At 36.3% G+C, this 25,373-nt stretch overlaps 1 protein-coding gene across 3 annotated transcripts in view; it reads left to right on the forward strand.

Annotated features, from left to right (window-relative positions):
- Positions 1 to 25,373, forward strand: part of LOC150099993 (ATP-dependent translocase ABCB1-like) — a 370,123-nt gene that overhangs the window by 99,682 nt on the left and 245,068 nt on the right. For all 3 annotated transcript variants that reach the window (XM_090402525.1, XM_090402527.1, XM_090402526.1), the window contains exons 5-6: positions 9,069 to 9,305; positions 15,504 to 15,675. In XM_090402525.1, coding sequence (XP_090258651.1) covers positions 9,069 to 9,305; positions 15,504 to 15,675 — 409 coding nt within the window. The remainder of the gene's footprint in view (positions 1 to 9,068; positions 9,306 to 15,503; positions 15,676 to 25,373) is intronic.

Here is a 25,373-nt window from a genome sequence, read left to right on the forward strand (position 1 = left end):
GCTCCTCGAGGAGCAGGGCTATGACGAAACAGCTTAAGGGCACAATGGAAAGTGCCGTGTGAAGATTTCTGCAGTGAAAAAGAGCGCGCAACGGAAATAGAATAAATAAGTATTCGCACGAGTTTCAATCTCTCTCGAGTTTGTTCCTGTTCTTGCTTGGACTTGTGGTTGCTGACCAGTGGAAGAAAGTACTACAATGTCAGATGATGAGCTTTCCCCTGTGGATGCTTAATGGGTACAAGACAGACAGTATATAAGAAGTCGGTGTCCACTGTTTCGGGCCATCGGTAGAAGTCCTACTAGAATGAGGCAGTGGAAGTTTTTTCTGCAAAGACGGTAAAGCTGACCAGAGTGACTTGCTAGAGATCGAGATGAACGCTAGTATCGCTAAAGTGCAGAGAAAGGCCTTATCGGATGAACAACATGACCTCTATGTGGACGCAACCTGTTGAAAATGTAGAATCTTATCCAACAAAAGAAGACGGACCAGGCAGAGATGGTAATCAAACACAGTGATGGTAATGTACAGAACTTTCTTACTTATTTTCCAATTGTATTAGAAGAAAGGGTGAATCAGTTTCTAGTGGAAAGGATATTATGGACAGATACTTAGGGAACTTTGAATGACTAATATGCTTGGCAATTTGTTGGGTCTCTCATTAGACTGGTTGTCTGAAAACTTATTGGCACAATGTGTGTACCCAAATGAATGTGAAGAGCTAGTATTGTAGATAGGATCTAATTAGAATTTTGTATTGTGAATGTTATGTGTATCATTAATTAACTTACAGGTTAGAGTTGTTGAATATATATTAGAATGTTCACTTGTATTCGCCAGTTTGATTTAGTGTTTAATTGATCAAATTCTTGTGTATGTTTGAATCTAAATGTAAGTGCTCTAAGATCCTAATAAACATGTTTTGTTATTTAAACCTGAGTTTTGCCTGAGCATGAATGAGACCAACCTACTACTCATAAAATCTGAAACTATGCGAAGGGAATAAGATAGGGGAATTTAGAACGTTGGAGTCATGACTGCAAGCTAAGAATTCTACAGACTCTGTAGAGCTTTAGTAAGATAAATTAGGCATTAAGATTCTGGGAAGGTCTCTCTGAACAAGGATTCTTCTGTACTTGGACTCTGACTGGCGCAGCTTTAAAAAAACAAATTTTGTCAGTGTCTGAAAAGGAGACGGCCCCAGAACGAAGGTCTAGAGAATTCATTCTTAGTTGGTGACTAACTTTCATTTTTATAGGGAAGTACAAAAAAGGGTTATTTGGAGTAAGGTTAGTAAATTTTGGAAGGGATAGATCACAGTGTAGGGAAGGAAGTTACACTAAAGAAGGTATTAAAATTTAAGAGAAAACAATGTCGTAACACTGTCTCTTGTGCTTTCTCTTAAGACTTTTTTTTCTCTCTGTCTTCTATTCTTTTTTGTGGGGTTACTCATCAGACACATCTTTTAGTCCTCAAGCTTGCATATTGTCTTGTGTCCACATAGCTGTTCTTCCATTACTGCTATTTTGCTATTCTCCTCATCTACTAATGCTTCTTTCTTGTGGAGTTGAATTTACTCTTACATCATTCACAGTTTGCTCACATTTTTCACTAACAGTATATTATGTTAATGTATTATATTAGTAAAAATGCCAAGAATGTTTCTTAGAGCAAGGAATTTGTAATTTGTAATTTACTGAAATTACATATCAGTAAATTATGTCTTAATAGTAGTAATAAGTTTCTAATCTTCTTTGGTATGTGTTTGAATCCTCTGAGCAATGTACTGTATTTGCCAGCATATAAGGTGCAATTTTTTCCTTTGAAATTAGGTCTGAAAAACAGGGTGCACCTTATATGCCAATACTCAGTTTTTTATTACTTTCATTTCTGGAAATTTTGTCTGTTCCGAGTTATGCAATTTCTTTCTTGCTTCCTTGCGGTGAGTGAGAGCATTCCAGTTACATTAGTTATGTATTCCAGTTACTGATATACATTCTAGTATTCCAGATATGGATAGATAACATTTGTCTAGTCACTATGGCAGACTGTTGAAAAAGCCTGCCCTGCTGGTATGGAATCAATTTCGTTTTCACAGAACAGAAAATGTTAAAAATAAACCCAAGGAATTGAAAACTCAGTTAGCTGTAATTCCAGGAGGTCTAACTAGTCAGCTTCAACCTTTAGATGTCTCTATTAATAAACCATTTAAGGGATTTATGAAGGAGAAGTGGAACACTGCATCCAGAAGACTGCTGGATGCAGTCTTCAGATTTTGAGGTTATGCCATTAGGAAGAAGGAAGAGGTCTAGCATTTTGCAAGTTTGTGAGTGGCTCAAAGCTTCATGGGATGCTGTGAAAACTGAGACAGTGGTTAAATCATTTAAGAAGTGTGGCATTAGTAATGCACTGGATGATACAGAGGACAATTTGTTGTATGAGGACTCAGATTCTGATTTAGAAGAGGTTTCAAGTGTCTCTTCATTTAGCTCTGGAGATGAATTTCTGGGTTTTGACGTAGAAGATTAAAAGGTGGGTACTCTTTCCTAGTTAGATTAGGTATTTGTTGAAACTTATTACTTTATATTTGAAATACTGTAAATTCATTATAATATTCAGCGATACAGTTTTTTTCCCTCAGAGGAGACCTCCACATAGCCTTTAAAGGAATGTGGAGAACCGAACAGGGCTTCTGACCTAATGTTCAATCCTCACCTTCTTGTGGTGCACCCTGTTGTGTATCTACCTGGATACTGAACGAACGAGGATGGGCTGGCAATTTGGGATTTTGCTGACCAAATTGTATTCTTATTGGCTTAAACCAATATACAAAATGATGGTACAACATGACAAAATTTCATGCTGGGTGGGGCGTTGCCCGGTTAAACAAGGTCCCTGTTGTCTTCACCAGGGAACCAGGGCAAGCAACGAAAAGTCAGCTACTGGAACAAATACTAAAACACAACCCCCCAACTCAACATCACCAGAGTCAAAGATCAGTACTATCAACATAAGAAGCCTGAATGGCAAAGAAATGGAGCTAGCTGAGGAATTAGATAAGTACCAGATCGACATAATAGGGGTGACTGAAACAAAAAAGACTTAAACTGGTGAGATCTTTCTGAGCAAGAAATACAAAATGTTATATTCAGGCAATGACAATCAAGGAAAAGAAAGAGTAGCCATAGTATTCAACACAAAATACGAGGCTAATCTTCTGGCAGGCAGTCTCAAGTAGAGTGATGTTGCAAATATCAGAATGGGGAACTGGACAATGAGACTTATTTGTGCCTATGGTCCCACAGAAGGTTCTACTAAGGTAGAAGTAGAGGAATTTTTTGAGGCTTTAGAGAAAGCAACTGACACATTGAAAAAGGAAAAATTGGTCCTTGTTAGGATCTAAATAGCAGAGTAGGAAATTATTGTCAGACATGTAAAAATTCATATTTATAAATTTAGGAACACAAAGACACACGTGTTAAAAAGATTATTTTATTAATTATTAATAAAATACTATTTGACGTTTTGACCCCTGTATCGAGGTCATCATCAGTAGGATACAATTGTATAAGGAACAAGCTACATGCTATAGCCCTGTATACTGGTGAACTAAATCTATAGTTAATTAATCCTTTTTCCTAGCCTGACTTCTAGCGATTAAAAAAAAAAAAAAAAAGAAAAAAAAATATAAATAAATAAAAAAAAATACAACTACAATAAACTGTTAAAGTCGTCATGTATTAATATTCTTCTGGATTTGTACAGTTCTGATTGTTGTAATATGTCCTTCAGTTGCTGTTGAATGTTACAAACACTTCACCAAGATGTCTTCTTGTAGTGGGATTTTTCTTTGGCTTGTTTAGGTTGTTATACAGGTTGTAGATGGATCATCCACATTCTTGGAATGGTTAGGCCATCATTTTTGTTGAGATTTGGGTTGTGTTTGAGCATTTCACATGACTCTTTAAATTTCCTCTCAAACCAGGTTTTGATACAGTGTATGGTATTTTTCCAATCAATTCTGTGGTATGTTTGGAGTGCGTGGTTGGAAACCCTGGTTTTTCCAAAATGGAGGTATTTAATGTGTCGTTTGTGTTCGTCTTGTCTAATTGGGATAGTTTGCCCTGTTTCCCCCTATGTATGGTATGTTACATGTGCATTGCATTTTGTATACTCCTGGGTGGGCTAGGTGCGGAAGAGGATCTTCAGAAGAACTGAGTAGGTGTCTTAACTTATTCGGGGATTTAAAAGTGGTTTTAATGTTGTATTTGCATAGTATTCTGTCTATTTTTTTCAGAAATGCCTTTAACATATGGAATGGCAATAGCATTCCTGAAATCTTTTTTGTTTTATCTTACCACCACCCAACACCTAGTTTTTGTGTTGGGTGGTGGTAAGATTTTTGTTTATGTATTGGCCTGTGTGTGTGTGTGTGTGTGTGTGTGTAGGTTTGTGGTAGACTGAGAAGGAGAGACAGCCAGAGAGAAGATGTGTGATAAGTGTATCTAGGAATGGAAGAGAGTTTTTTTTCCCATTTCAATGGTGAATTGGATATTTTTGTGTTGTTTGTTTAGGTGGCTAAGGAATGTATTTAGTGCTTCACGGCCATGGGGCCAAATGGCGAAAATATCGTCAACATATCTGAGCCAAATTTTGAGCTTTAGACATGCTGTCTCTAAAGCACATTGCTCAAAAGTCTTCCATATAAAAGTTAGCTACTGGGAGGAAAGCAGTGAGCCCATGGTTGTACCTTCTTTTTGAAGGTAAAAATTGTTTTGCCACACGAAATATCCAGAGCGGAGTACGTGGGCAAAGAGGGCCGTGATGTCTTGTGGAAATGTGTTCTGTAAGAGCAAGATAGTGTCATTGATTGGGACATTGGTGAAAAGGTTTATTAGTTACAAGATTTATTAGTCAAACCTGACTAATAAATCTTGTTCGTTGAGTGTAATGTTTTTAATTTTATTTATGAAATGTGTATTTTTTATGTAGGATGAAGACTGACCTACCAATTCCTTGAGTGTGGCCGCTAATTTTTTGGCTAAGAGATAATTTGGGCTGTCAATTCCTTCAACAATCAGACATAATGGTGTGTCTGTTTTGTGTATTTTTGGCAGGCCATAAATTCTTGGTGCGGGGGCATAATGAGGTATTAATAAATTTTTTTTTTTTTTTTGTTTCTTCTGGCCAAATGTGGATGGATTTGATTAATTCAATTGTTTTCTTCTTGTTACGTTTTGTTGGGTTGTAGTTTACCATTTGGTAGGTGCTGTGGTCCGATATCAAATGGTTCATTTTTTTCAATGTGTTGTACAGTCTAAAAGGACAGTGATGTTACCTTTATCTGTTTTTGTGATTATAATGTCTTATTTTTTAAGGATTTAAGGGCTAGATTTTCAATTTTGTTTAAGTTGCTGCTTAGTTTTTTGTTTGAATTCAGTATATATGATGTTTCCATGAGTATTTTATCAGCTAGATTGGTGGGGAAAAATGTTAAACCTCTCTCGACCTGATAAATGGTATCAAATTTTTTATCAGCTAGATTGGTGAGGAAAAATCTTAAAGCTCTCTCGACATGATAAATGATATCAAGTTTGTTCACTGACCTCTGAGCAATGGCGTAGTTCAAACCTTTCTTTAACAGTGAGAATTCACCTTGGGAGAGATCGTGGTTTGATTGGTTGATAACCAGGCTGTGGTCCGATGGTGGTTGGTTGCCCCTCCATTCGTTTGTGGGCGATTGGCTGCTCCTTGTGATGTCGATTTGTGATTGGCTGTTCCTTTCGTTATGGCATCCTGATGGTGTTATGCTTTTTTGTTGTTGTAGAGTTTGAAATTTCATTATTAATTTTTCTTTGTTTTTCAGTAATAAGTGCTTGGCCGAGTCGTCTGTGATCCTGTCTAAAATCTCCCAAATTTCTGGATTAACATAGTCGGATATCTGTAATTTAAGTTGTAGAAATTTGGCTTGGGTAGATGCTAGGTTTTTCCATGCCTCGTGGATTTGTTCTTGTAACAAAGCTTTTTCCAACCAGGCATAAATACAAAAATATTTTGTGAAAATTTGAAGAAAAGAGCAAAACTAATAATAATGGCAAATACCTGTTGGATATCTGTCAGGACATGGACTGGTTATTACTAACACTATGTTCCTACATAAAAATGTGCACAAATTCACATGGAGAGAAGAGGCTAGGAATAAGAAAAGTCTCATTGACTATGTTATTGTTGATAGTGATGTTTTCACCCTGGTGCAGGACACCAGACTGTACAGAGGATTTGAAATTGGAAGTGATCACTGTTTAGTCTTGAGCAGGATAAAATTGAATTTCATATTGAAAAGAATAACATTTAAGAAAGTTTTAAAGCGAATAAGTTGAGTAAGCAGCTCTCAGATGTGAACTGTAGACTAAAATACACAAAGATTATTGAAGAAAAAAATGAAAGAGTTTGAGAATAGGAACCAAACCTTGCAGATTCAGTGGCAAACCTTTAAGAAAACGCTGATTGATTCAGTCAGAGAGGCCTGTGGTGAGGATAGAAAAATCAGAACTCCATGGCGGACACAGGAAGTTAAAGCGGCAGTGAAGGAAAAGAAGGAAGCATATCAAAAGTTCCTGGCAAATAAGTCAGCTTGTGCTCTTAGAGAATACAGAGACAAATGTAAGAAAGCTAAACACTGTGTAAAACTATCTAAACAAAAGTCATGGAAGGACTTTGGCAAGAACATAGAAAATAAATATCTTTCCTCCATTTCTAAGATCATGTTACCTTTATCATCTCTTTAATGAAGAGATGATAAAGGTAACATGAAAATGGGAGAAAAAGATATCCTTGAAGTATGGAGTAATTACTTTGAAAAACAAAGAAATGAAACAAGCAGAGAGGACAGCACAGTGGTAAAAAACACTGATCAGGCATGCAGTCAGGAATACATATCCATACTTGAAGTAGAAAAAACCATCAAATGCTTGAAATGTGGAAAGGCAGCAGGAATAGATGATATTCGACCAGAATTGATGAAGTATGGTGGTATAAAAGTCTTACAGTGGCTGCACTGCATAGTTCAGAAGGCCTGGACAGAGGGACGAATTCCTGATGATTGGAATAGAGCTCTAATAGTACCCATATACAAAAAGGAAAATAAAACTGAATGTGAGAATTACAGAAGTATTTCCCTACTGAGTGTTCCTGGCAAGATTTATGCCAGTATACTTGCGAAACGGTTGAGAAGAATTGTGGAATAAAAACTTGGTGAAGAACAAGCTGGATGCAGCCCAAATAGAGGCTGCCAGGATCAGATCTTCACTTTACGACATATAGTTGAGAAAGCATGGGAATATAATAAAGATCTGTATTTAAGTTTTGGCATTCTGGAAAAGGCATATGACAAGGTACCAAGAGAGAAGCTATTCAAAACGCTATAGTTATATGGTATCAATTAAGCATTATGTCAAGCAATACTTAGTCTTTATTTGAGTTGTAAGTCAGCAGTTAGAATTGAAGGAAGTACAGGAAGATGGTTTAATGTTAAATCTGGTGTGAGACAAGGATGTACATTATCCCCTCTGTTATTCATTATCTATATGGATCACATTATGAAGGAAAGTGGTATTAAACATGATATCAGAATTGGAGATGTAGATGTCAGCTCTTTACTTTATGCGGATGATGTTATACTTCTAAATAAATCCGCTACAAGTTTGCAAGATTCCCTGAGTAAATTGAATAACTGTTGTAATAGATATGGTATGAAGATCAGCATTAAAAAGACTAAGACAATGAAAATAGGTAGCATTGACAGTGCCAACTGTGTTGTGAACCGGGAACCTGTGGAAGAAGTAAAACATTTCAGCTACTTAGGCACATTTTTACTGAAGATCGTAAATTAAATATGGAAATAGACAGCAGAATCAACAAAGCTGGTATGGTAGGAAGTCAATTGAATAAATTCACATGGAATAAGAGAGAAATTAGTCTGAACTAAATTAGCTGTATACAAGACGGTGTTGAAACCAGTTTTAACTTATGGATCTGAGAGCTGGGTCAGAAGTAAAACACTTGACCAGAGAGTAGAGACCGCAGATATGAGAGTCCTGAGAAAGATTATAGGTGTGAACAGATGGCATCAATGGCAATATCATATTAAAAATGAGGATATTAGGAAAGAACTTGACAATGTCAGCATCCAGGAATGCGTTAGCAGAGCTAATCTCAGGTGGTATGGTCACTTAAACAGAATGGGTGATAAAAAGATTAGCAAAACAAGTGTTCTCTGCCAGGTTGGCAGGAAAACGACCCAGAGGAAGACCAAGATATAGGTGGATTGATACAGTACAAAGTGCCTTAGATGATAGAAATATAAGATCTGATAATGTTGGAGTCTTGACAAGTAACAGACTGATTTGGAGGAAAATTGTAGATAGGAATTAGGAATGATGTAAAATTTTCCTGTAGTACTATCATATCCTGTACACCCCTTGAGGGTACATGGCAGGAATTTGATGTTGATGTGTTTTTTTCCCTAAAAAATGTGTAAAAAAAAAAAAAAAGGGGGTGCGTCTAATATGCCAGCAAATATGATACTCCTTGAAAATGAATCAAGAAATTAATATTAATGATTTTGGAGAAACAATCCTTTCTAGATATAATTTAATTGGAAAATGAAGTAGCTTTATTCAGTGTTTTTTTTTTTTTTTTGCATCATACACAATGGTACATCGTACTGGCACCTTTATTAACGTTGACATATGGATGTTGTGTCATTTTAATTTTCAGCTTTTCCTGATTAGAAAGATTGAGTACTGGCACCTATTATTTGAGTGGGGGAGGTGGAATGGTTTTATGTATTTTCAGCATCATCACCAGTTAATAAAGGTTAATTTTTTGTTAAATAACAAATTCAGATAGTACTCTATTATGTGAATTTGCTATTAAAAAATACGTGCATTTATGAATAGGAATTTTTTATTTAATTAATAAGAAGCTAACTTTTTGTTATATTTTTTTTTGATTATATTTTGATAAAAATTATTTATTCTTCTTTTTTAACTTATTTTTTGTTAATTAGGAGTTCTGAAAAGTACACAGAAAAATTTTTGAGAGAATCTGAAAAGATGAATACAGGAATGCTGACTGTAGGAATATTTCTCCTGATTCTTGGGTATATCATGGTTAGTTGCTTGAGTATGGCAGCATCAAATCAGGCACATAGAATTAAATGTAAATTTATGAAATCTGTTTTAAGACAAGATATCAGTTGGTTTGATACTAATCAAACTGGAGATTTTGCAAGTCGAATCACTGCGTAAGTATAGATTGTCTTATCCACAAATATTTTCATGAATTTGGTAATTTTAGTGTTGCCAGAAAGTTGTTCATTCTGCTATATGAAATATTTATTTGAAACTGGATAATGAAGGCCTTAATTATCAACTGAAGCTGACAGTTTCAGTTGCTAATGGCTGTGTGTTGGCATTCTGTAAATAATAAAAAAAAAGATAATGAACCATTTGAAAGGCATGTGACTAATGTATCTAGTCAGGACAGACAGTTATTCTTTTTCTGTTGTGAACTGTATATTTGAATAATTCAAATATATCTAGGGAAATGGGAGTTTATTAAATATAGGTCTACTAGTTATACATTCTGTTCTTTTTAATTAGTAAATAGAGATGTAATATTGGAGCTAATAATGATATTTGAATTTTTATGAATATGGTTTTTTTAAATATAGTTTTAGAATGAATAGAATTTTTTACAAAATGGAAGGGGGAGCTGGTCTGTGAGGGGAGCAAGAAACTATGCCAGCTTAGCTATTTAAGCCACATATGAAATTAGCAACTCTCATCCTTTCACCTAAGGATAAAGTATATTCTAGATCATATTGTTTGTGTTTCCTTTGACATCTGCCAAAGGAAACACAAAAATTACATCATTTGCTGTCATCATTATCATGAATCAGGACCATGCATTAGATACTTGCTCACATAGAATTACAGTAATGTACTGTTTAGTCAACCCCTCAATTGTCAGAACAGCAAGTTCAGTTAATCAAAATGTCCGATAATGAATCACTATTACGTAGCAATCTGAAGAGAAGTTGGTTGACATGCCAGGGTCAATTAATTGAATGATCATTGTTTTGAAGGCCAGATAAATGGTCGATTACTGTAGATGTAAGAAAACCATTTATTACACCAGGGTATTTAGGAATCAGCAGCAGTATCAAAACACCCTCGAAACCTCATTAAGTATAGCTATATTAATTTACCAAAAATCTGGGAAGAGTCACACCAGTCCCAAATTAACATCTGTAAACTTATTATCCAACAGTAGAAGGTGCTGGACTTCAGTTATTTTTTTACGAGGGTGGTCTGAAAAGTTCTCGGCCTAACAATGAAAATTAATTTTGAAATTATAATTTCAAAATTATTTTTATTTTTAAATATAATCTCCCTTAAGACTAATATATTTATTCCAGCAATGCTCCAGCACCATTATCCTGTCCCTATAGTGGTTCTCAGTAAGATCTGCAAAATACCCCTCTACGGCTGCAATCACCTCTTGATTCGAAGAAAAATGCTGACCAGCAAGGAAGAGGTTTTGGGAAGAGATAGAAGTCAGAGGGAGCCAAATCTGGGGAATAGAGTGGATGTTCCAACAATTCATAGTGCAGATCCCTTAATTTTCCCATTGCCAAAATGCTTTTGTGGACAGGTGCATTGTCCTGATAAAAGGTGATTTTTTTTCTTCTGCAAACCATGTCTTTTCTCACGAATTTTTTCGTCTAGTATGGTTAAAAGATCAGAATAATATTCCTCGGTTATCGTTTTACCATTTTCAAGATAATTAATAAACAAAATGCTTTTAACATCCCAAAACATCGATGCCACGACCTTTCTTGCTGATGGAACCGACTTTGTCTTCTTGGCGCTGAACACAACCAACTTCTGTCCACTGTTTTGACTGCTGCTGTTTGGATTCCGGTGTGTAATAGTAAATCCAAGACTCATCCATAGTAATAAATTGATGCACAAAATCAGTTTTATTCTTGTTAAAATACTCCAAGCACTGTTCAGAGACTTTCATGTGAGTGTTTTTGATCTGCTGTGAGCAAGCTCGGCACCCATGTTGCGCAAAGCTTTTTCATTTGCAATTCTTCGTGCAAAATATAACCTACACGTTCTTTTGAAATGCCTATAGTCTCAGCAATTTCATGCACTTTGACTCTGGTCATTCAATATCATATCGAATGACCACATGATCAATGATTTCTAGTGTTGTTACACTTTTTGGACACTCTTAACATGCATCATCTGCAAGGTTTAAACTCGGCAGCCCATTTCGTTGTTGTTGAAAACGAAGGAGAAGAGTGCCCATAAACTTTTATGAACTTCGAATGACTTTATTTTGGCGTTAAACCTTCTTTTACAAAGAATTTTATAACCGCACAATATTCAATATTATCCATTTCAAGGAATACAGATAACACTTTTGCTTCAGACAGCTGTGTAAAACAAACTACTTGATAGAATGACTTGCAATTTCACATGGATGCTTATGACAGATGTGCCAACTTAGAAAAAAAAAATCTTGCCAATAGTGTTGCCATCTATGGTTGAGGCCTAGAACTTTTCAGACCACCTTCATATATCTGTTACAATTTTAAATTATTCTCACTAATAACTGAATGTTGGTGCTTATGGACAATGACAAACTACTTGTGTTCCGAAGATGCTAGTTTGAAAACTAGCAAAATGTTATCAACAAAATAAGTAAATTTCTTATTTTTTTGGTTCTTTGGTGTTGTGAATTTTACCACAACTTCATGAATAATTGCAAACACCGAAAGTTAGATTCATCATAGAAAATCTCACTCAATTGATATATTATATTGAGTCTTAAACTCATTAAAACCCTTGGCATTTGCAACACATGCTGGCAATGCATTCCACTCTGTCATTCTCCATGTAAAAAAATCTCCTCAGTCTTCTCTGCACCATACCTATGTATACAACCTCCAGGAATAGGTTCTCTCTCTCTCTCTCAAATAGAATGGTTGCAATAAGAATTTGGCAGTGGAGATAGATGGAATATCAGCAGATATACTGTTTGGAAAGAAGTCAGTGGACACCCCAATGGGCAAGCGGCATCATGCAATGTAACGAGTCACATGTTTAGCCAGTATAAATTGGAGGAATATGATGCTCCCAAATCAGTGCAACTGTGGCCAGGTGAAATTGCTGCGATATGGGAACTGATGTTCCCAAATGTCTAGGGAATTGGCAGTATCATTGGTATGCCTGTTTAATAAGTCTTACAATAGCACAGGCTCCAAGGGAGCAGAAAGGAGATAAAATTGTTCCACTACATAAAGGTTTTGATAAGGCTGTAGCTAGTAATTATAGGCCAATCTATATGTCTGGAGTTGTGGTGAAAGTACTAGAGAGATTGGTGAGAAGTAGGATACAGAAATGGGTTGATAAAGCAGTATTCTCTGTGATTATCAGCTTGGGTTTGTTAAAGGGAGATCATGTTTTACTAACTTACTCATGTATTATAACAAGGTGACAAATATCTTGGACAGGGGAGATGCATATTCAGTGGTGTACTTGAATTTTGCAAAAGTTTTTGATAGACTGCCACACGATGAGCTACTAAATAAATTGAAACAGATGGGATTGGATTACAGACTTCTGAGTTGGATCAGTGACTGGCTGTTGGACAGGTATCAGAAAGTTGTATATGGGGGGAGTGCAGTATCGAAAGAGAGAGAGAGAGGTCAGCAGTGTTGTTCCACAGGGATTAGTTTTGGGGCCATTGTTGTTCAAATGTATGTTAATGATATTGGGTTGGGTTTAACTAGTGATATCCAGCTGTTTGCAAATGATGCAAAACTGGGGAGAGCAATGCATAGTCAAGCAGATGTTAATGCCTTACAAGAGGATTTGAATAGACTGCGTGAATTAAGTGGAACTGTTCAGTTCAGTGTTGCAAAGTGTAGGGTTTGAAATTTGGTAAGCAATGATGGGATGCAAAGTATACACTTGATGGGGAAACTGTAAAGGAAGTAGAGGGAGATGAGAGATCTGTGAGTGGCGGTGGTGAATGACAACAACTAGAAATTCAGGGGCCATATTGCACAAGTTGTGAAGATGTCACATCGAATAATGACAATAATGCAAAGGAACCTGACATGCATAAATAAAGATGTTATGATGTCATCGTAAGGCCTTGATTAGGCCTCACATGGATTATTATGCACAGATTTGGTCACCAGGTTTTCATGGTGGTAATGATGATATGTTAGAAAGTGTCCAGAGAAGATTCACATGGATATGGAGTAGGTGGACAGATTGAGACAATTCAAATTACAAAGCCTCGTGAATAGGAGGAGGGATATGATTAAGACATATAAGCTAGTCAGGTGTTATCAGGTTGACATCAAGGAGATTTTTCATAGAATGGGAAAGGGGGGATAGAACAAGAGTCCATTGCTGGAATTTGTATAAGGAGGGTGTGAACAGAGGAGTGAGGAGAAGGTTCTTTGTATGTAGAGTAGTTGGTGAGTGGAATACATTGCCTGAGTGTGTTGTGAATGTAGATGCATTGAATCAGTTTAAGGCATGATTGGATGAACATTGTGTGCAATAATGTGTGCCTCCCATGATAAGTCTCTGACTCCATGGAAGTCCGATGTTAATAATAAAAAGCAGTGTATTGGCTAAATGGACTTTTATGAAGATGAATATCTGTGACGAGAGTTTCTCAATAAAAGAAGAAAATATAAGAATTCCAAGAAGAAATTTACATTAATGTTGTATAGAAATATAAATTAAATATTACATTAATGCTGTATTATACTCGTATATAAATATAAATCCTACTTTTGATAAGAAAGCAAATAATTTCTGATTATTTTTGAGTTACTCAGTGGCTTGACGCTGTGTTGAGGTGAATAGTACTTGCTGGACTGCAAGTTGGGAAACCCTTATCTAATATATGCTTACGGAATTAGAAAAAATATTCATGCTTCTAGTTGCAGAGCTTGTAAATGTGTGTTAGGACTAAATTTATATGAAAACCTATGGTGTGAAGTATTGTAATTGTTGGTTACAAGTCTTTTGAAGAGGCAATGAAATTTTGCATAATAATTCCATGAAGCCAGCCAGTATGGTGGAACCTGTTTAAGCAGCTTTGAATTGATGGAATTGGAAATATTGTGGTTGACTTCACTTCGTTCAAATGAAAGGAGCTCTTTGGACAGGTGTTTTTCCACAAGCAGGACATATTGTCTTATGACTTGTACCATACTGATGATAAACAATTCTGCAGTCTTGAATTTTTTGTATTTGTGTGTAAGGAAAGGTATTCAGATGGCTGTTGAGTATATTGAGGGAATGTAATTACACAATGACAAACAAAATTGTCCTTGTTTCTAATTCTTTTTTTTTTTTTTTCTCCCTCTCCTTTAAACTGAGATATTGATATTTAAGATCAGAAAATGTTTATTATCTGTGTTGGAAAGTGAGGAGCAGAGGCGGCTCATGCATAGGCACTGCGGAACTGCAGTACCCCCAATTTTTCTTGATAAATAAATATATTTATTAATTTATTTATATTTGCTTGTAATATTTAATTTTATCATCAACAATCCTATACAATTCTTTTATTTTGTATAAAAAATAATAAAAATCCATCTTGTAGCACTCAGGAGGGTGAAGGACGCTAGCAGTGTCATATTGCTATGCGCAATCATATGCACATCATAGTGAGATGCGAGCTATTAGTGTAATGCGGCACTGTCAGTCACGCAGTTCCACTGTTGTTGATATGCAGTTTGCACCAGTAGTAGAGTGTTCGTTGTGCTTATCGTGTTTACTCCGTCTCTTTAAATATTTGGACATTACAATTAAAGGATTTAATTATAATGTCCAAAAATTGTAAATCCATTTCTTTAATTACAATTAAAGGAATGGATTTTATTTTGAATTATACTAAACTGTATAATTTTATCGATAATAAACAATATTATTTCATGAAACAAAACAAGTAGAATATTTTATTTTTAAGTAATTTGGAATTATATGAAACTGTATAATTTTATCGATAATAAACAATATTTTTTCATGTTTAATTTTTTATAAAAATTTTTACCATAATTTTGATATTTTATCCAAACACGTATACACTGTACTTACAATGTGTATGTATATTTCGAAAGTTGAAGCATCCCAACGAGCCGCCACTTGTGAGGAGTAATATTGTTCTGAGGGCATAAGAATTTTTACTGCAGTAAACAATAGATATTTCACTGTTAAATCAGTGAGCAAATCATTATTGCATAATATATAAAATTATGTTACTCAGTAACATAATATATGTTGATTGGTAACTGTTACTTTCTTGGTTTCGTCCACAAGAAAGAAAGTCTAGGGATAGTCATGTATACTCATATTAATAAAAAAGTAATTTTTTTTTCACTTTTTGTTATCTCTTTTAGTGATTTGGCACGTATTCAAGATGGTATTGGAGAGAAAGTTGCCATGTGCATTTATTTCATGTCTGCCACTATATTATCCTTGATATGTGCCCTTATTTATGGATGGAAATTAACCCTTGTTATTTTGTCTGTTATGCCTATCCTTATTATTGCAAGTGGAGTTATTGCTAAGGTAAAGTACATTTTGAATTATACTCTTTCTTATCTTGTAATAATTTGAAATGATTGAAAGATAAGAATCCTTGAATGTATAAATCTACATTAATTTTTATAATTTTATAATTAATGTTGTAAATTTATATAAGTTATTGTGTGCTGAATGAAGGCTTAGGTGCTGAATGAAGCTCATGTTAAGGTTTAATGGAATGAAAACAGCACAGTGAAAGAATTAAACACAGATTTAAAGGTTTAATATTTCATCTCTCTCTCTCTCTCTCTCTGAGACATCAGAATATAAGAATTGTAATAATGCACACAAATCACAAAAAAATAAGTGAACGATGTTACTCAAAATCTAAAGCTTTAATGAGAATGTCCTCCGTGAACACTAGTAGGTAACCATTGCTGTTGGAAGATCTAAGAATTCTCATTTCCCAGATCTTTGGACTTCTAGGGATGACCCCCTTATCCTTGTTAAATTCCCTCATTCAACCATATGAAAAATCTCCCCATTGTCTCTCAATCTGATAAATATCTCTCAATAGCTTAAATGTCTGTCATATCCCCTCTACCAGATTCTGCATGCCTTCAGTTTGTCTTAATAATCAATATTGTATGGTCCTGATATGATGATTTTCATTATTTCCCTCTGCACTCTCTCCAAGGTTACTTCATTCCCTTCAAGTCCTAGTGACTAGATATCATGAAAGTTTTATATGATGGGACCACTACTCTTTTATCTCTTGTGGCCAGGGTTCTCCTCAATATTGCAGCAGTTCTCTGAGTTGTCTTCACAGCCCTTGCACAATGTCCTCTGAACTGTAAATTTTTATTTAGTCACCCCCAAGATCCCTTGATACTTCCAGTATAACTCCACCAAGTCAATAGGAAACATCCCATATATGGATCCCAAATTTCAAATCCATACATTTAGTTGTATTAACCTGAAATTCACAATAATTTACCCACCTTTCCAGCTTATTCAAATCCTCATCTTTCAACTTGCCATGTGGTGCTCTGTCAAATTCCTTTGCACAAACCAGCAAAATGACATGGTTTCCCCTCATCCATTGCTAATGTTACTCTATTATAAGAGCCTTTGTAGATCATTTGGTATCAAATGCCATTTGGTTTGGAAAAACTGGGTTCCAATACTGTCTGGGATGTTAATTATCTTTATCAGGGTTCTTCAGTTCAAGCTGAGTTAGCTAGTCTCATTTGGAGGTAGCAGGGTTTTCTATCCCAGAAACTCTGGTTTTTCATCCTGCAAAACAAACCATGAAATGACATACACATTTACAGACATAATGCACTGGCCTCATAGCCTTAGTTTGTCATCATCATCAAATTCTTGCTATGTACCCTCAAGGGGTGTACAGGATATGATAGTACTACATGAAAAATTTACATCATTATTAATTTCCTATCTACAATTTTCCTCCAAATCAGTCTGTTACTTGTCAAGACTCCAACATTATCAGATCTTATATTTCTATCGTCTAAGGCACTTTGTACCGTATCAATCCATCTATATCTTGGTCTTCCTCTGGGTCGTTTTCCTGCCAACCTGGCAGAGAACACTTGTTTTGCTAATCTTTTTATCAATCTTTTATCAACCATTCTGTTTAAGTGACCATACCACCTGAGATTAGCTCTGCTAACGCATTCCTGGATGCTGACAATGTCAAGTTCTTTCCTAATATTCTTGTTTTTAATATGATATTGCCATTGATGATATCTGTTCACATCTATAATCTTTCTCAGGACTCTCATATCTGTGGTCTCTACTCTCTGGTCAAGTGTTTTACTTCTGACCCAGCTCTCAGATCCATAAGTTAAAACTGGTTTGAACACTGTCTTGTATACAGCTAATTTAGTGTTCCGACTAATTTCTCTCTTATTCCATATGAATTTATTCAGTTGACTTCCCACCATACCAGCTTTGCTGATTCTGTTGTCTATTTCTATACTTAATTTACCATCTTCAGTAAAAATCATGCCTAAATAGCTGAAATGTTTTACTTGTTCCACAGGTTCTCCATTCACAACACAGTTGACATTTTCAATGATTCTGCCTATTTTCATTGTTTTGTCTTTTTATTGCTGACCTTCATACCATATCTATTACAACAGCTATTCAATTTAGTCAGAGAATCTTGCAGACTTGTAGCGGATTTATTTAGAAGTATAACATCATCCACATAAAGCAAAGAGCTGACATTAACATCTCCAATTTTGATATCATGTGTAATACCACTTTCCTTCATAATGTGATCCATATAGATAATGAATAACAGAGGGGATAATGTACATCCTTGTCTCACACCAGATTTAACATTAAACCATCTTCCTGTACTTCCTTCAATTCTAACTGCTGACTTACAACTCAAATAAAGACTAAGTATTGCTTGACATAATGCTTAATTGATACCATATAACTATAGCGTTTTGAATAGCTTCTCTCTTGGTACCTTGTCATATGCCTTTTCCAGAATGCCAAAACTTAAATACAGATCTTTATTATATTCCCATGCTTTCTCAACTATATGTCGTAAAGTGAAGATCTGATCCTGGCAGCCTCTATTTGGGCTGCATCCAGCTTGTTCTTCACCAAGTTTTTATTCCACAATTCTTCTCAACCGTTTCGCAAGTATACTGGCATAAATCTTGCCAGGAACACTCAGTAGGGAAATACTTCTGTAATTCTCACATTCAGTTTTATTTTCCTTTTTGTATATGGGTACTATTAGAGCTCTATTCCAATCATCAGGAATTCGTCCCTCTGTCCAGGCCTTCTGAACTATGCAGTGCAGCCACTGTAAGACTCTCACACCACCATACTTCAGCATTTCTGGTCGAATATCATCTACTCCTGCTGCCTTTCCACATTTCAAGCCTTTGATGGCTTTTTCTACTTCAAGTATGGATATGTATTCCTGACTGCATGCCTGGTCAGTATTTTTTACCACTGTGCTATCATCACTGCTTGTTTCATTTAGAAGTTTTTCAAAGTAATTACTCCATACTTCAAAGATATCTTTTTCTCCCATTTTCATGTTGCAGCATCCCATTTTCAAAGTTGCAGCATCCCCACGAGCTGCCACTTGTGAAGTGTAATATTGTTCTGAGGGCATAAGAATTTTTACTGCAGTAAACAATAGATATTTCACTGTTAAATCAGTGAGCAAATCATTATTGCATAATATATAAAATTATGTTACACTCAGTAACATAATATATGTTGTCATCTCTTTATCATCTCTAACTCCTTTTACAGCACACTTTCCTCCATTCCTAAGCTTCTTCAACAACCTCCAGAATATTTTGCCACCTTCTTGATATTTATTTTCTATATTCTTGCCAATGTCCTCCCATGACTTTTGTTTAGCTAGTTTTACACAGTGTTTAGCATTCTTGCATTTGTCTCTATATTCTATAAGAGCACAAGCTGTCTTATTTGACAGGAACTTTTGATATGCTTTCTTCTTTTCCTTCACTGCCTCTTTAACTTCCTGTTGTACACCAGGGAGTTCTGATTTTTTTATCGTTACAGACAACCTCACTACATGCCTCTCTGGCAGAATCAATCAATGTTTTCTTCAGAGTTTGCCACTGAATCTCCAAGGTTTGATTCCTGTTCTCAAACTCTTTCATTTTATTTTCAATAATCTTTGTGTATTTTAGTCTACAGCTCACATCTGAGAGCTGCTCAACTTTTATTCGCTTTAAAACTTTCTTACATGTTATTCTTTTCAATATGAAATTCAATTTTATCTTGCTCAAGACTAGATAGTGATCATAACTGGTAATTAGTTTACGGAATTAACAACGCATATAAAGTATATTAATTAAAGGTAACTTTAATGAATAACTTCTATATTTCGGCAAAGTCACATTGCCATCTTCAGGAACATAAAGATATAGTATGTGCATGCAGGCACTAACACAAAGCAAATGAGGAAGAAAGCAAGAAACTAATATTGTTCCTAAATCCTAAATGGTGCCTTCTTGCGGGCTAATTTGGTAGTCTTGGCAGTTGGGCTGAAGTTCTCATAATGTAAGTCTCCCAAATTTGGGGTAGTTTCATGCACCCAAATTTGTTGAGGTTAGGAACGTTTTTTAGAGCTGCTGAAGATTCTTTGAATAATCTTTCGTATTTAAACTTGCTGCGATGAATTATTTTAGTTTTCTTCCAACGAATTTTATGGTGGGTATCTAAGGCATGGTCTGCCTTAGATACCCACCATATGGTATGTGCCTGCGTGGTATCTTTATGGTATGTGCCTGCATGCACATAGCATATCTTTATGTTCCTGAAGATGGCAATGTGACTTTGTCGAAATATAGAAGTTATTCATTAAAGTTACCTTTAATTAATATACTTTATATGCATTGTTAATTCCATAAACTAATTACCAGTTATGTCTAACCAACGTATAAGCCTTGCTACTAGAATCATGATCATCCACGGAGATGCAATCGCACGAAAGGCCCGTCAATACGGCAAATTGAGGTTGAAGATATCGAGGCAAATAAATCATCTGACGTTCCTAAAACGCTGCCGGGATAACAAAGCGATCCCTAATTGTGTCAAATTGAAGCACCGTTTTACTTCCGAGAAAGCTCTACGCATTTATAACCGCACTAGCTTTGCCCCATTAAGAGAACAAATTACCGCGATGCGCGTTCTCCTTGCCGACGAAAACAAAACCTTACGAGCGCTAGAGGAAGAGCTTACGAATACACTCAGCCATGATCTATGGTCGATACTTCATGACATCTCGTGCACATCGGCAAGAAAAGAATTCGAAAAAATACGTAGTTGGCACGTGAAAAAATACGAAAACCTGACAAAGAATTCTGCTTCCTTACCACAGCCACCACTCAACACTGTAGTCAACCTCTCGTCAGCAGTTTTAAAGCCTGAAGCACTCACCGCACTTTCACGTGGTCACGATTTCGCCCTAGCTTCTAAAAGGATACCTGCTGAAGAAATCATGATCCAAATAGAGCGTGGGATTGGCAACCTGCCTAACCATATCGCCAACAACGTAAGACTGGATGTATTCGGTGTTCTCACTAAAGCTAAACCTCCAAAAACCAACTTATCCAAAAACGAATATGCAGCCCTACAAGAATTGAAAAGCAACGAAAAAATAGTAATCACCAAAGCTGGTAAGGGAAGTGCCACTGTGGTGCTCAATCAAAAAGACTACAAAGGTAAGTTAAATGCTTTAGTACTAGACCGTACTACTTACCTCCCCATTGAATATAATCCGACCAGCTCTCAGATTAGAACTCTCCATAGACTCCTTAAGAAAGTCACTTCTTGGCCTGTGGAAGTCACCAACAAACTTAAACCTTATAACTCTAGACCCCCCCCCCCAATTATATGGACTCCCAAAAATACATAAACAAAATGTGCCATTGCGTCCCATAGTGGATGGCATTGATTCACCCACATATAAATTAGCCAAACATTTAGCCAAAACCCTCACACACTACACTGGCAACACACCATCACACATAAAAAAACTCAGCCCACTTTAAAGCCAGTATTGAAAACCTCACACTCCAACACACTGACATAATGGTCAGTTTTGACGTCTCCTCCCTATTCACTAATGTCCCACTTAAAGAAACCCTTGAGCTCATCCAAGCCAAGTTTCCTCCCGATATCTCAGCCCTATTTCAGTTCACAATGAACTCAGGCAATTTCTCTTGGCAAGGAAAGTTCTACAAACAGATAGAGGGGACAGCCATGGGTTCACCACTTTCCCCACCCTTGGCCAATTTCTTTATGGAGACATTTGAAGAGAAAACCTTAAACTCCGCCCCACAAAAACCCACTATTTAGCATCGGTATGTAGATGATGTGTTTGCTATTTGGCCACATGGCTCAGACACACTCCACTTCTTCCTAACACACTTAAACAACCAACACCCCAGAGTCCAGTTCGGTCTTTTTCCTTAGAAAAAGAGGAAAACAACACCCTCCCCTTCCTAGACACTTTAATCACCCGCCAGCTTGATGGATCTTTGGTTTTCTCTGTTTACAGAAAACCCACCCATACTGGCAGATACATTCACCAGCAATCCCCCCCCCCCACAACAATATGGGGTTATAAAAACACTATATAACAGGGCAAAATTAATCTGCTCAGATAACAAGGCCCTGACTACTGAACTAAACCACATCCTCAACACTTTCTTAGCCAATGGCTATAACCCAAAAAAAATCCAAAAAATACTAAAACCAGTAAACCACAACCCCCGTCCACAATAAAGATTACACCAAGTCTATCACCATCCCCTACATCCAGGGCACCTCTGAGAAAATAACCAATATCCTCAAAAAATATGACCTTACTTCCTGTTACAAACCATATAAAAAGTTGGCATCCCTTATCCGCTCTACCAAAGACCAACCACTTCCCCTAGACCTACCTGGTGTATACCAGGTCCCTTGCAGCTGCAAATTGTCCTACTTTGGCCAAACAGGCAGAACAACAAATATCAGGATTTCAGAACACAAAGACTACATCTGGTTTCACCAGTACAGCTGCTCTGGGCTGGCAGACCATGCCTTAGATACCCACCATAAAATTCGTTGGAAGAAAACAAAAATAATTCATCGCAGCAAGTTTAAATATGAAAGATTATTCAAAGAATCTTCAGCAGCTCTAAAAAACGTTCCTAACCTCAACAAATTTGGGTGCATGAAACTACCCCAAATTTGGGAGACTTACATTATGAGAACTTCATCCCAACTGCCAAGACTACCAAATTAGTCCACAAGAGGGCACCATTAGGACTTCATCATCATCATCATCATCATCATCATCAAATTCCTGCCATGTACCCTCAAGGGGTGTACAGGATATGACAGTACTACATGAAAAAATTACATCATTACTAACTTCCTATCTACAATTTTCCTCCAAATCAGTCTGTTACTTGTCAAGACTCCAACATTATCAGATCTTATATTTCTATCGTCTAAGGCACTTTGTACCGTATCAATCCACCTATATCTTGGTCTTCCTCTGGGTCGTTTTCCTGCCAACCTGGCAGAGAACACTTGTTTTGCTAATCTTTCCTCTCCCATTCTATTTAAGTGACCATACCACCTAAGATTAGCTCTGCTAACGCATTCCTGGATGCTGATAATGTCAAGTTCTTTCCTAATATCCTCATTTTTAATATGAAATTGCCATTGATGCCATCTGTTCATGCCTCTAATCTTTCTCAGGACTCTCATATCTGCGGTCTCTAGTCTTTGGTCAAGTGTTTTACTTCTGACCTAGCTCTCAGATCCATAAGTTAAAATTGGTTTGAACACACTCTTGTATACAGCTAATTTAGTGTTCCGACTAATTTCTTTCTTATTCCATATGAATTTATTCAATTGACTTCCCACGATACCAGCTTTGCTGATTCTGTTGTCTATTTCTATATTTAGTTTACCATCTTCAGTAAAAATTGTGCCTAAGTAGCTGAAATGTTTTACTTGTTCCACAGGTTCTCCATTCACAACACAGTTGACATTTTCAATGATTCTGCCTGTTTTCATTGTCTTTGTCTTTTTATTGCTGACCTTCATACCATATCTATTACAACAGCTATTCAATTTAGTCAGAGAATCTTGCAGACTTGTAGCGGATTTATTTAGAAGTATAACATCATCCGCATAAAGCAAAGAGCTGACATTAACATCTCCAATTTTGATATCGGGTTTAATACCACATTCCTTCATAATGTGATCCATATAGATAATGAATAACAGAGGGGATAATGTACATCCTTGTCTCACACCAGATTTAACATTAAACCATCTTCCTGTACTTCCTTCAATTCTAACTGCTGACTTACAACTCAAATAAAGACTAAGTATTGCTTGATATAATGCCCCATTGACATCATATAACTGCAGCGTATTGAATAGCTTCTCTCTTGGCACCTTGTCATATGCCTTTTCCAAATCGACAAAACTTAAATACAGATCTTTGTTATATTCCCATGCTTTCTCGACTATTTGTCGTAAAGTGAAGATCTGATCCTGACAGCCTCTATTTGGCCTGAATCCAGCTTGTTCTTCACCAAGCTTTTCTTCCACAATTCTTCTCAACCGTTTCTCAAGTATACTTGCATAGATCTTGCCAGGAACACTCAGTAGGGAAATACCTCTGTAATTCTCACATTCAGTTTTATTTCCCTTTTTATATATGGGTACTATGAGAGCTCTACTCCAATCATCGGGAATTCGTCCCTCTGTCCAGGCTTTCTGAACTATGCAGTGCAGCCACTGTAAGACTCTTATACCACCATACTTCAGCATTTCTGGTCGAATATCATCTACTCCTGCTGCCTTTCCACATTTCAAGCCTTTGATGGCTTTTTCTACTTCAAGTATGGATATGTATTCCTGACTGCATGCCTGATCAGTGTTTTTTATCACTGTGCTGTCATCACTGCTTGTTTCATTTAGCAGTTTTTCAAAGTAATTACTCCATACTTCAAGGATATCTTTTTCTCCTGTTTTCATTTCACCTTTATCATCTCTAATTCCTTTTACAGCACTCTTTCCTCCATTCCTAAGCTTCTTCAACAACCTCCAGAATATTTTGCCACCTTCTTGATATTTATTTTCTATATTCTTGCCAAAGTCTTCCCATGACTTTTGTTTAGCTAGTTTTACACAGTGTTTAGCTTTCTTACATTTGTCTCTGTATTCTGTAAGAGTAAAAGCTGACTTATTTGCCAGGAACTTTTGATATGCTTTCTTCTTTTCCTTCACTGCCTCTTTAACTTCCTGTGTCCACCAGGGAGTTCTGATTTTTTTATCTTTGCACACAACCTCACCACATGCCTCTCTGGCAGAATCAATCAATGTTTCCTTCAGAGTTTGCCACTGAATCTCCAAGGTTTGATTCCTGTTCTCAAACTCTTTCATTTTCTTTTCAATAATCTTTCTGTATTTTAGTCTACAGTTCACATCTGAGAGCTGCTCAACTTTTATTCGCTTTAAAACTTTCTTACATGTTATTCTTTTCAATATGAAATTCAATTTTATCCTGCTCAAGACTAAATAGTGATCACTTCCAATTTCAAATCCTCTGTACACTCTGGTGTAATGCACCAGGGAGAAAACATCATTATCAACAATAACATAGTCAATGAGACTTTTCTTATTCCTAGCCTCTTCTCTCCATGTGAATTTGTGCACATTTTTATGTTGGAACATGGTGTTAGTAATAACCAGTCCATGTCCTGACCAGAAATCCAACAGATATTTGCCATTATTATTGGCTTTGCTCTTTTCTCCAAATTTTCCCAAAATATTTTTGTATGTCTCACAATCATTTCCTACTCTACTATTTAGATCCCCAACAAGGACCAACTTTTCCTTTTTCATTGTGTCAGTTGCTTTTTCTAAAGCCTCAAAAAATTCCTCCACTTCTACCTTAGTAGAACCTTCTGTGGGACCATAGGCACAAATAAGTCTCATTGTCCAGTTCCCCATTCTCATATTTGCCCACATTACTCTACTTGAGACTGACTGCCATTCAAGAAGATTAGCCTCGTATTTTGTGTTGAATACTATGGCTACTCCTTCTTTTCCTTGATTGTTATTGCCTGAATATAACATTTTGTATTTATTGCTCAGAAAGATCTCACCAGTTTTGGTCTTTTTTCTTTCAGTCACCCCTA

The sequence above is a fragment of the Typopeltis vanoorti genome, chromosome 13 (genome assembly GCF_054136105.1).
Source record: "Typopeltis vanoorti isolate ZY-2024b chromosome 13, IOZ_Tvanoo_1.0, whole genome shotgun sequence".
In the NCBI taxonomy this organism is placed as follows: Eukaryota; Metazoa; Arthropoda; class Arachnida; order Uropygi; family Thelyphonidae; genus Typopeltis; species Typopeltis vanoorti.